This window comes from Sycon ciliatum, chromosome 4, assembly GCF_964019385.1.
Source record: "Sycon ciliatum chromosome 4, ocSycCili1.1, whole genome shotgun sequence".
In the NCBI taxonomy this organism is placed as follows: Eukaryota; Metazoa; Porifera; class Calcarea; order Leucosolenida; family Sycettidae; genus Sycon; species Sycon ciliatum.
The window spans coordinates 7,229,642-7,241,831 of NC_088646.1; the positions used below are offsets into that span (position 1 = coordinate 7,229,642).

The window sequence follows — 12,190 nt, forward strand, 5'->3', positions numbered from 1 at the left end:
TAATTATGACGTCGTAAATGAGATCAGAGCATTACGTATGACGTTCTCAACCAGGCGCGGCGCGCCGGCGAGGGCCGCGGCCGGCGCGGTGCCATTTTCCATCATGATGACCTCACCACCATAATTTTACGTCAAAAAATTGAAGACTGACATGATCGGCGATAAAATTCGAATCGAATGGTCAGCAGCAGTTTCCGAGCTTGAGAGACAGAGAGTAGATCTACGAGTCAACTAAACTTACTTCGAACACAGGCAACAAGGCAATCGACCTCTGTTAGCTGTTTGAAATAGGTGCATCGTTGCCCTTGTTGGATTTTGGTAGGAGTTGCGGATTCGGTTGTGATCATGGAGAAAGATTTGGATGCCTTGATGAATAGCACGTAAGTACTTGGACAAAAACAACAGTCTGTTTATTTCGATTTCTCCATTGCCATTAGTCTTGAAGTAACTTTAGTGTAAGACACACTACACGTATTCCAGACCTGATGTTGCTGTCGACGTTGAGCTAGGCCTGATCAATGTACTACTTGCCAGTATTCGTCAACGCATGTTACTAGTACATCCAACATTCGAAGAGATAGGCTATTGTGTACATGTACATGTACATGTACAATCAGAGTACATACTACTATCAGAATACATGTACATGTACCACCAGTGGAGGACTTCCAGGGAGTTGTCTATCTCACATGGCATTCGTGTGTACATGTACATGTAGCTGGCTCAGTTTCTCACTTCTAGGCAGCAATCACTCAGGAATAACTCTCCACTACATGTGTGTGTATGTGATAGGTGTGCGTAAAAACGCATGATCCATTGGTGTAGGAGAAAGCTGTGTTCATCATTCAGAGTGAGTGATTTGTGATCCTGATCTTGTCCATAGTGCATACATGTAGCAGCTACTATAGCTTCATTGCATGGATGAGGTTAGAAAAGGGTTTTGAGTGCAGGCAACTGTGCTCAGACATTAAGAGGTGGAGAGCTACTACTGTAGTACAAGACTTAGTTTTGTTTGGGCTTTATTGCTGGATGTGTGCAGGATGTCCGAACGTGGCGTGGTCGGTGTGCTGTGCGCCGATAAAACTGGACTAACTCTTAGCAGTAAGTGCCTGTGTGTCCGTGCGTGCGGGCACACGTGTATGTGCGTATGCATGCACCCTGAGTGGGTCACATGCACAGAGTATGTTTGCAGTTTGCACGTATGCATGTGCACGGAGTGTGATGATCTGTCGGTTTATACCATATTACTGTTGCAACTCACAAGTACCTTTTTTGCTAGAGCATGATGTGCGCCCTGTTGTGGACCCAAGTTGGGGTTCTTCAAGGTCACTGGTATAGTTGGTACTACAAATTATGTTTTCTTTTTGGGTGTACAGTGGCAGCCAGGACTTGGAGCCTGAAACTGTGCATCAACAGTACTTAAACACAAGGCAGAACAACAGAGACCAAACTTTCTCGTGACTCCGAGTTTCGTGTCCAGAAACACTCATCAGACGTGCCTTGTGTAGTACACTCTGCCCTTGTTAGGGTGTTGACTGTTGAGCACTATTTGCAGCAAGGATTTCAGACACTTTGCCTACAATTCTAATATACTTTAGCATAATATTATACTTATACAGTAGTAACAAGATTGGCCAGACTTACATGTAGCTATGTACATGTTGCGTGCTGGATGTTAACCAACTCTGTATGCATTCCGGGCTGCATGTGCCTCTTTGTCACCACACAGCATCTGCACCACTGCTATGTGTCCATATGATGTCTGTCTGCGATATGTCAGCCATTATCCTTTTCTGTTTGCGGCCACCTGCCTACCCCAGGTGTTGATGTAGCTTGTTTTACCTAGTCCGTTAACTGTATGATGTCATCATGATGTAATCGTGATGGTACACTGTGTATTGTGCCGTGTGTTGCTTTCAGCTCAGGGCAATGGCGTGGGTAGTGCATCTGGTCTGGTCCACTCGCTTGCCACCAAGGCAGCAACGCTATCACCGCCCGGCAGTGCTCAACCAGTGGTTGCCGTAGAGACCGACTCGGGGTAAGTAAAGTTGATCTTGGAATTATTTCCATGTTGTGCTGTACAGTGTGTGTGTTGGGCTCTTCTCTATGGCCGATTGTCACAACCAAGTATGGGATCATTCTATGAGCGGTAGCAATGGTAAGAGTGTACTCACGTGTGTGCAGTTGCGTGCACAGTGCTGGCCACTGAAGCCCGAGCACGGACACGCTTTTCATGCTCCAAGTCTAGCATTCCCTGATGCCTGCAGCCGTGCAATGCAGCTCAGCTCACCCATCCTCCCTCGCCAGTCATGGCGTAGCTCTCAAGTGAAGAGAGTATGGTCGGGTTTCACTGGCTAGCATGGTATGCACTCTTTGACAGTCAGTCTCTTTGACATGGTGTTCACGGCATACAGTGAAACCTGTCTACCACGATCGCTCAAAGGACCTTTAAAACGTGGTCTCTGTTATCAGGTGGCCTCCTCATCCAGGGTTATTTGACTGTAAATAGCATCCCTTGGTCCTGGTTGCAGTGGTCTTCAGGGACAGGTGGTCGCCTTATCCGAGTGGTTGCCATGACAGGTTTTACTGTACATGTGTTCAAGGAGAAGTAACTAAATAGCTTCTTTGCATGGCTGGGTGTTTGTGCTTTGTTGTTCAGCAACATCCTTATCCAGCACAATGGCAATGCTACTGTCGCTGTTCACAAAGTCCAATAACAGCCCGTCATACTCTTCCAACTTCAGTTCCCGCCCTTCATCATCCATCTCCAACAATAGGGCGCATGAGCACAAAACCTTTATACGAATACTCCATGTTGCCTCCTAGGCTTTATGATACCATCATTATTTTACAGTTGACTTAAAAAATTCAGTGACTCGCTAATACATCTTCTCTGCTTGGATTACGGTGAAGAAAGATACCTACAATGTAAACGGGTCAGAACATCTTCTTAGCTTTTGCTAGCCAGTATTTTCATTATTTTTTGATTTGTACATATTGGACTTGGTTCTTTCTTTCTTTTTTAATGTCATCGTCACCCTGTTGTATTCTTCTGTTACTAATACTTACTATGAGTGTTATTATACGGTGCGATGTGAAGTTTGCTTTGTTGTTTTTTGTTGAAGTAGCCAGCACTAGCAGTTGGTTCCATTGATTCTGTTGTGTCCGGTTTGAGCAACAAGCTTGACTAGAGTTGCACAGCTGAGCGCACGATCTGCGTGCCACTGTGCACGTGCAGGTCTGTTTTCTCCCGGAATTGGCATAGCAGAGCTTTCATCATCTGTGCGTTCAAAATAAAGCCCTCTCTGAAAGAGAAGCCCCGGACTACCGGAGTTGTCTTGAAAAGATATACCTGGGGTATTGTAGCCGCAAGCACGGCAGTAGTATGATCAGGGCAGTTTTGTCTCAATTCTGTCATCGATAATAATTATCACGAGTTTACATGCCTTAAATACGGAGTAGGACATGTACATGTACTTCAAAGTGTCCGTTTTGAAGCAGTTGAATAAGAAGCAACATGTCATTCTGATCAGCCAGCTGATAAAGAACAATCAACTCTGTTACATAGCTTGAGGACTCATCATACTCTGGTAAGTTAGAACCCCTATCACTCATCATACTCTGGTAAATTAGAACTCCTATCACCATCAGAAAGGAGGCTGTGGTACTCAAGCTGTTCACAGTCTATAGTTCTGGTGTTACAGTCATCAACGCTTAGAATACATGTAGTCAATGAGGAATACACACGTAGAACCACACGTAGAACCACACGTTATTCAATTGTGAGATATGTGCTGTTCATCAGTAGTGTCTTGAGCGTGTCATTGTTCAACAGTTAGAAACTTGATAGTTCTAATAGTTGGTAATTACTGGCCCTGGCTGCTTGGCATTGGGCTGACACTAGGCTTGGGAGGTCGAGGGGGCACTGGGGATGCAGAGCTTGGCCGGTCTGGTGGTAATTCGGGTGCGGTAGAGTCCGTGGCGACGGGGGACAGATCTGCAGGCTTTGGTGGCAGTGGTGGCAGCTGGTCACCTGGAAGCAGAGAGGTGGGCATATTCATAGAACAGGGTCAACTTCACAAAACACAACTAGAGGGGCGTAAAAAGACGAAATTATTTCTGAGCATTACTATCCAAAACATGTGCGTTGACCAGGGAGTGGTGCTTTCCTGCAGATGTGCCAAGTTACACCTTCAATGGGCTTCCTGTGTGCCCTGGATGGCTAGTGTGAGTCAGTCAAGTCGGCAGGAAAGTGCACGCTTTCATGCAAGAAGCAACACACCGCTTCTCTACAATCGCCGAAGTCACTGCCACTGTTTTGTGTTACCCACTCTGCTGTGGTGTAGCCTGAAACATGCCGGTAAGCACCGGCACAAACTAACAAATCAACTTGACTTTGCAGGCTGCTTCCAAGCCTTGGCCTCACCTTGGGACAAAAGAACATGTGTCGGCTCTCCACTATTGTAGCGGGACTTCTGCAGAGCGTTGCTTTGTCTGACCTGAAGGAGATGAACAAGAGATCAGACATCGAATATTTTAAATGAACACGACTAATTGGCACAAGAATCTTAGAACTGCTAGAAGCCACGTGTTTCAATTAGCTTCGATAATCATGAGGTCATCATTGTCAGCCGATCTCCTGGCTGGCGTCACCATTCAACCTCACGTCTGCTTCAAAGGGCCAGTGGCTCTGCCATGACTCCATGGCCAAACAGGTACTGTAGCGCGCTGCCCATGCATGCCCGAGGAATATAAACGCACCCCATAGAGCAAGCACACCGTGTGCGTAATGGCGAAGCCGCTGCTTACCCTCTTTTTGATGACGGCTACCTTGCTGGCCTTGCTTTGATCCTGTTCCCCCATGGCCAGTGAATCCTGTCCTATTCCGCTGTCAGGGCTGCCCGATGCACTCGTCTTGGCATGCTCCCCGCTGCTTCCGTTGCACGAGAAGCGCATGTAATTCTCCTCCGGCGCCTTGCCAGAATAGTCTAGTGGCAGTGGCAGCGAGGCAGAGGAAGATGTTGATGTGAGGTGTCGGCGTGGGTGGAGCACAGGCTCTGGTGTGATGTAGCCACGCTCTTCGTCCTTGCGCTGCCGTACCTTGGCGTTGGCTGCAGCCGCCCGCTTCTCCAACTCACTGAAGGATGGACTCGCCCTTCTGGCCACCTTGTAACCGGGGTGTGTGCGACTTTGCCAGCGATTGCTGTTGGCGAGCATTGACGGTGATGAGCGAGTTCGGTGTGCTACCTTATTGGCATCTTCCGCTTCAGTGACAGCCTGTAGCGGTTTGTTGGTGTATTTGAAAGACAAGGTCGGCTGGAGTGGACGTTTCTCAGGCACGGGGAATGCCATGAACGCATAGCCATCCTCATCTGTCTCTGACATGTCTCCATCGGCAGTGCTGGTGGCAGCGGAGGCAGATGCTGCACTGCTGGAACTGTGACAACTGATGCCACTACTGCTGTTCTCAACCGTCGTGGATGGGTTAGCGACGGAAGTGGCTTGGCTGACAACAAACGATGTAGCGTAGTGTTCACTTGGACAGGTACTAGTACTGGTTGAGCTCTGCTCTGATGCGGTCCGCTCAACGGATGGCTTCAGCGGTGGAATGCTGTCTGGTAGATGGCTATGCCTGGACAAAAGCTGAGCCGGTTCCACATAGGTCGGTTCTCCCTTAGTGGCAGTCTCCCGTGAGAGCTGTGAAGTGTTCCAGCTGCGAGTGCCAGCAACTTGCTGGTGGTTGGTGCGTTGCAGGCGGTTGTGAATGCTGAACGTGGCACTCTTGGTGCGCCTGAACTTCTCGGCAGGTGAAGGGCAGCCCCCAGTCGGCATGGTGCCTGCACGGTCCATTTTCTCCTCACTTTTCATTATCATGTATCCGTCCGGATCGGTGCTTTTCTTCTCCTCAAAGCTTCGGGTCGGACTCACTTTCTGCTTCTCATCTTGATCGTAGATTGACATGAGCTGTTGTCTTGCGGAAGTTTTCATGAGTTGTCCAACCATCTGCATGGGTGCTGCCGTTTCACAGAGGTTTCCACAGCTGCCGCACCAACTTGAAGCCCCCGATGAGCGAGACTCCGGCCGACTATCACTCCCAAACTTTGTCTCGCACGTGTGCTGAAATTCGCACATGATCTCGCGCTCGGACTTTCGCATGCACGACTGCAGCGTCAGCGTGGATATGATTGCCGAGGCAGGCTGCTGAGCGCCGGACGGACACGTCACAGTGTACACGCCACCGTCACGCGGTTGACACGAATCGCAGATGTGCAGCTGGAGCACATGTGCGTTGGAGTTCACCGACAGGCTGCTCAGACTGTCCGCCGTCCACTGCTCTATGGCCTCCTCGGTCAGCGGGTGCAGCAGAGTGATTGTTTCCTTGCTGATGCAGAGCAGTGCCGATGCTTGCCGTGCAACACTAGGTGTCATGCCCGCCGAGCGGTTTGGCCGGCCTTGACGCTCAAATGTCACTGCAAACAAGTCGGCTGTAAGCAAGACACAAAGAAGACATATAGCACAGTATCGTGTGATACTTCAGAACATGCAACCAACTGTTCTGGACACCTGGTTAGAGTCCTTGCGATGATAGTCAATTTGTTCTTCAGAGGCTTTCCCTTTTTTTCAACTCCCTCAAATTTGTGAAAGTTCTGAGTACTAAATGTTCTGGTCGATCCCAGGTAGACCCCAGTGGTGTCAATCTAGGCTGGTTGCAAGCTGATTTTGGCTTACTCCAACATAATTATCAAGAGACAGAGCCAGATCCAGTGCAGTAGACCATATTGGAGGCATGTACAGCCTGGTGAGACCAGCAGCTTGATAGAGATGTGAATTTGCCACACCTTCTAGGTTGGAGAACTCCGACTCGATGCTTTGAGCCATTGAAGTACTTCAGTACGTTGTATACTAGTGACATGGTATGTATGCACTCAGTCAGACTGTTTCACCAGTCTCAGTCTACAATCAGCCATGATTGACTTTCTCCACAAGACGAGCACTGCTTCTAGCGGTGCAGTGAAATAACTAGTCACGGTACAGAGTGAGTGTTAGCTCTGACACTGTGCCCTGGACTTTCAGACCACTGTGGCTCTTACCTGATTGGTCCTCTGCTGGCTTGGTCAGTGCCTGCTTCAATGCAGCTACCCAGGACAGCATATTGTGCTCATCCTTGGTGTAGAAGTCATGGCTTCCACTGGCGTTGCAGTGCACCGAGAACCGATAGATGATTGAGCGGTTCGGGCCCAGTGCTCCCGACGAGGAGCTGTACGCCGACGTCACCATCTCAAAGTCGGTCAAGTCGAACTCCTGCACTTTGCGCTGCACGCCGTTGCTCACCTTGCAGCACTGCAAGAACACACCTGTGCAGGCCACACGTGACCAGGAGACAGCGCGGCACCAGAGGAAAAGCAGGGTTAGACTGAACACTGGCTATTCAGAGACCCATCTGTAGCAGAGTCAGCATGGTGACTATCATGCATGATTGTCCTCAGATTCCATTGCTACATGCATGAGTGAAAGATCATGAAACTATTCTGTTGCAAGTACGACTCGTACTGAACTTAATAGGACACATCCCAGATTAGACAGCCAAACTTTCTCATGAAAGACGACTTACAATTTTCGCTAACATCTCCACTCAGGTTCAATGTCGGGCTCTCTCTTGCCAGGGTCAGCCACCGTTCACTCATCTTGCTTCTCTGTAGAGCAAGAGCAAGAGCCAAAGCCAACGGCAACAGAAGAACATACACCGTGAGGGATGGTATACCGAAAAGTTTGAAAGACGACGAGACGCCTGCTTCCTTCCCTTGTCTCCCTATTTTAAAAGCGAAACTGGTGTTTCGGATTGCATCAGGATTGTGGCCTGAATGTCTAGTTTCCACTCATCCGTGTCATATTCCAACATGCAGTGGTTGTCCTGCAAGACCACCACAGTACTCAGCTTGTGACAAACACATCCGATCACACAAGCACGCATGCACAGTGATACATGTATTGCTACACATTGTGGTGCGGTATGGAGAGGTTGAGTGCAGCTACAGCTCCGCGTATCTCACTCAAGAAGCACTGGTGTAGCCCAGCCGCATGCAGAGTGACTCTGTGAAGAATCAGAGCCTTCCTTGTGCATGCAAGTCTAGGACGCTAAACATCTATCTGCCATCATCACGATCATGATCTAGGGTAAGTGTCTTGTTTGTTGTTTAGAAGGAGATTGGAATGGTCAGTATCCACTATCCATGCACTTGTCACTTGAACACCAAGCTTGCAAGCTACATCTGGCTCGTAATCAAGATGTGACCCAGGCCAGAGTTGGCAGCAAGCGTTTTGGTCAGTGCCCGTCTGTGGTATGCGCTCGAGCAGATGGAAGGTTTGGCCCTTTGGGCCCTGCAAAGGGAGCGACACACTAGTTCACCGTTACTCTCAGACAGAGTTACCCACTGTGAGGGTTCCGCTGTTACTCCACCACTACAAACTAATTGAGGCTATGAAACCGGGCATGCATCGCTGATTCACCGAGTGTTTCACAGCGACACAGTTATCTGCACTGGCGCTCGCTCCACAACTTCAAGACACGACAGAGAACAAGTATGTTGGGTGCTGCAAATGCCGGATCATATCATCACCAAATACGCTGAAGAACGTTGAACTTGAGTGCTGGCCGATGGCGATGATCAAGTATCGGAAATCGCACAAGCGCAAAAGCGAACAAGACAATCTTTCAGCCAGTTCAGCCAGTTCAGGATGAACCGTCTGTGCTGCAGCCAGGGTTACTACTAATCAGCACCACCCGTTGTCAAGAAACTAGACGACTTCGACCACAGAACTGCAACTCTCTTGCCCCTGCATTCACCTCGGTTCTGCAGCTGAAATATTGACGAAGACCAACCCCAAAGCTAGTGTACATGCGCACGTAGATCTACGGTAGTTCTGCACATTCGCTAGATCGCAGAGCAATGAATGCACAAAGTAAGTATTCGAGGGGCTGCAAAGGAACTGCTTTGGAGTTTGGGCATGCACAAACATCAATCAGTGAGATCTGGATGTATGGTTCATCTGCATGGCCATGCATGAATCCACACATCCATACGTTGGCACATTGTTTCAAGAGGACATACTCAGCACTCAGGTCATTCCGATAGACTTACGTGTAGTTGTGAAGTTGTCGCAATCCAAACCGTTCCCTCCTTGAGGACCTCCACATGGCTACCAATGGCAGAGTCCATGCTCTTCCTTCGTTCCACAGGATTATCCATTGCCTCTTCTCTTTTCGCATGTGTAGGACAGAATCTTCTAAAAGTTTTCCAAAGCACACTGCTCTATCTTGCCAGCTTACTCTACCGCTCCACCGCCAAATTCCTGACTACTTCGGCGGTCGCTCTGGAAAAGTGTAACACCCTGCTTCTTATATGCATGAAACACACGCTCTTGCAAGGAGTACACCGCTACAGAGCCGGCGCACGCAATGCACGTGTGTCCGTGTACGAAGAGGGAACAGAGCTAGAGAGAACCGAGTTGAAGCTGACGCGGTGTTAGCGGTGGCTTCACAACCCAACGACAGCAGCAGCACAGCAGAGGGGAAACGAGGGAGCGGTAAAACTGCGCCGGCCAGCAATTCACCGGCCGAGCAGCACGGGTAACTCACAGTCACTACCAGAGGCAGAGAGAAGCCCTGGTCCGACCAGAGAACTACTCAGAATTTGCTGGAGACGTCCCGACACTTCACGGCCGTGCATGCACTAAACCGGGCGAAGGTCACAGCGTGAACGATGCTCTGGTCTAGAAAAAGAGAGGAGGCCGAAGATGCCCTCTCTCCCTGTAAGATCGAGCAGTTCACAACCTTCCCCCTAGTGCACACTGCGCCCAGCTAGCACAGTTCCACACTAGACCTGCGGGCAACACTACAGCGTGCAAGCGGTGACCTCAGGAGTCAGGTCAAAGTACTCCAGTTGCGCGCGGGCCAATTTCCGGTCTGCCACTCACTCTATGACGAAGACAACTAGCTATTTCTCCCGCTCTCCTCGTTGTCTTTCAAAATTTGACAGACGAACAAGAAACAAACATGATGCCAAAGGAAAGAAACGCGTAATCGCCACTACTGTAAGTTTCTCCTTCTTCCATTGTTCGTGCAGCATGCAGTGCAGCGGGTGTTCATGGAGAGACGAGGACGAGGACGAGACGTGGCTGCTGGCACATTGACGACGCGACAGTTGCAGTGCTTTGCAAGGACACGGTCAAATCGGAGCTAGTCGGTGTAGCCAGCCATCATTGTACCTTCACTGTACTGTCTGTGCCTTCCATGTACACTGTTATAGAGTGGTGCATAGCACTACATAAGCCGTGGCCGTACACTGGTACTGCGGCGATCTTGGTGATCAGCCCTGTAGATGGGCCAATCAACGCCACAACGACATGCCAATGGCCGGCTGATGGACGGAGACGGATGTGCGCCGTGCTCTACATCATAGACATAGAGCTACGCGTACTTGTATGTCATTATGTTACCAGTGTCAGTCAGCACACAATGCAATACGAGCCAATCGAGCAGTGGCGATCGGGCACGACCAACGACGATTTTCGTGAGCTATCCGATTGCATGATGTACACGCTGGCGAAACTGCCCGGCGATTTGTCTCGTCGACGACTTGCACGATGAACATAATGTGCACATTATTACTTTCAACCGCGGACGGCGAGAAAGTCATGTGCTTAGCGCAGACAGCCACGCGCCGAGCGGCAGCATCACGCCTTCAAGTTCAACTCGCCTTCACTTCAGGCGTGAGTCGTTGCAACTAACTTTACAAGTGTCGTGTAGAGAGGCACCGTTCTAAGCTGAGACCTTTCAGTAGGCTGCGTTTAAAGCCATGACATCAGACCCAACTCCCAAGCTCCGCCCTGCGGCCTCCCTTCCGAAGCATATGAATATAAATGTTTATGTAACACACAATTATACTTCAAAGTAGATATACAGCAAGCAGGCCATCAATCCAACAGGTTACTGCCTGATAGGGATAGTGTTACAGCCTTTCTAATAATTATACTGAGGTGTAATAGTGTGACTGGTGTGGTGCTGAAGTGAAGGTGCCAACGAGTTACGTGCTGATTGCATCACACAGCTGGTGCTGCCTATATGCTTACCACTCTGCGGCCCGTGATCTATTCTTAGACGCGGCCTATAAGAGCAGCCACACAGCATAGCCGATTGCCAGAACAAACGACGCCGTGCTTTGCTCCTCGGAAGGATTGCTTGCTCCGTCTTGTTTCTCACAATGGCCCATAGACATGGACACTATTAGCTGGGTAGTCGTAGCCATGGACATGGCATCAGCTGGGTAGTCGTACCCAAACCAATACTCCTAGTCGTACTCAGCCTCAGGTACAACACTCTGAAGGACATCGTGTAGTAGGATGATAGCTTTGATAATACTAATAGGTAAAGACAAGAGCAGTGTTACATAAGCACACTGGTTACCGGAGGGTGTACCCAGTGTGCTGACAGTGCTCAACAACGTTGCCTGATGATTGCGAGAGCATGAAACTTCATGTCGCAGCAAACAAGCCTTAATTGTCCTTGTTGTTCTGTTCTGTAACCACACTGGTTATGTACTCTTGGTAAAGGTAAGGTGAAGGTATTACATCATACATGTAACGGTCATTGTATTGTATTGTATTGTATTTCAAGGGTTACTCAGAGGCTCTAGTCTAGGTGAGGCTCCATACGAGTCAAACACAACTGTAACTGTGTGGATAGGAGGCGATGGAGACCTCATCAACATGATCTTGCTAGCTGTCGTCACGCGGCTCTCCGATCGATGGCAAAGTGTGTACAATGTCCTGTGCTATGAGCGCCCGATAACACTCTTCCCAATGTCATGTGCATGTACATGCAGCGCAGACGTACCCATATCAAGATAGGTGTCATTGCATACAAAAATACTATACACATGTTACCGATAGTGATGTTCATACTCTAGGCTATCGGCACAATGAGGTAAGTTACGCAGCCTGGAACCTCTCTGTTTTGAGGTAAGATACAAGTGCATGTAGGTTGCCATTGTTTCCCATCCCATGTACATGTAACTGATCTTTACTTTCACTACACTATCAGAAATACCAAGAGTATGTACTCTCGGAAATACGCGTACAAACCAATACTTACCAAGACAAGGTACACTCCTGAAGATGGCTGACAATTGGT

At 49.0% G+C, this 12,190-nt stretch overlaps 2 protein-coding genes across 2 annotated transcripts; one reads left to right on the plus strand and one right to left on the minus strand.

Annotated features, from left to right (window-relative positions):
* Positions 1-171: 171 nt before the first annotated feature.
* Positions 172-3,154, plus strand: LOC135814187 (ragulator complex protein LAMTOR5 homolog). The gene is made up of 4 exons (XM_065327269.1): positions 172-380; positions 1,040-1,101; positions 1,921-2,038; positions 2,660-3,154. Exons 1-4 carry the CDS (start codon positions 346-348, stop codon positions 2,715-2,717), a joined length of 273 nt encoding a protein of 90 aa, XP_065183341.1. The 5' UTR covers positions 172-345; the 3' UTR covers positions 2,718-3,154.
* A 140-nt stretch (positions 3,155-3,294) lies between these two features.
* LOC135814181 (uncharacterized) lies at positions 3,295-10,139 on the minus strand. Its single transcript, XM_065327264.1, has 6 exons — positions 9,141-10,139; positions 7,613-7,694; positions 7,092-7,355; positions 4,810-6,485; positions 4,427-4,499; positions 3,295-4,033 (listed from the first exon to the last, which is right to left on the minus strand). The coding sequence occupies exons 1-6, from the start codon at positions 9,246-9,248 to the stop codon at positions 3,867-3,869; spliced, it is 2,370 nt and encodes a 789-aa protein (XP_065183336.1). The 5' UTR covers positions 9,249-10,139; the 3' UTR covers positions 3,295-3,866.
* Positions 10,140-12,190: the final 2,051 nt, after the last annotated feature.

Bases quoted from the DNA above. Each gene is read 5' to 3' on its own strand.
- LOC135814187 (XM_065327269.1), top strand. From the start codon at position 346: ATGGAGAAAGATTTGGATGCCTTGATGAATAGCAC. The intron at 381-1,039 runs GTAAGTACTTGG...GGATGTGTGCAG, and splicing joins GATGCCTTGATGAATAGCAC to GATGTCCGAACGTGGCGTGG. The intron at 1,102-1,920 runs GTAAGTGCCTGT...TGTTGCTTTCAG, and splicing joins AACTGGACTAACTCTTAGCA to CTCAGGGCAATGGCGTGGGT.
- LOC135814181 (XM_065327264.1), bottom strand. From the start codon at position 9,248: ATGGATAATCCTGTGGAACGAAGGAAGAGCATGGACTCTGCCATTGGT. The intron at 7,356-7,612 runs GTAAGTCGTCTT...TGGCCTGCACAG, and splicing joins TGGAGATGTTAGCGAAAATT to GTGTGTTCTTGCAGTGCTGC. The intron at 6,486-7,091 runs GTAAGAGCCACA...TCTTGCTTACAG, and splicing joins GCCAGCAGAGGACCAATCAG to CCGACTTGTTTGCAGTGACA.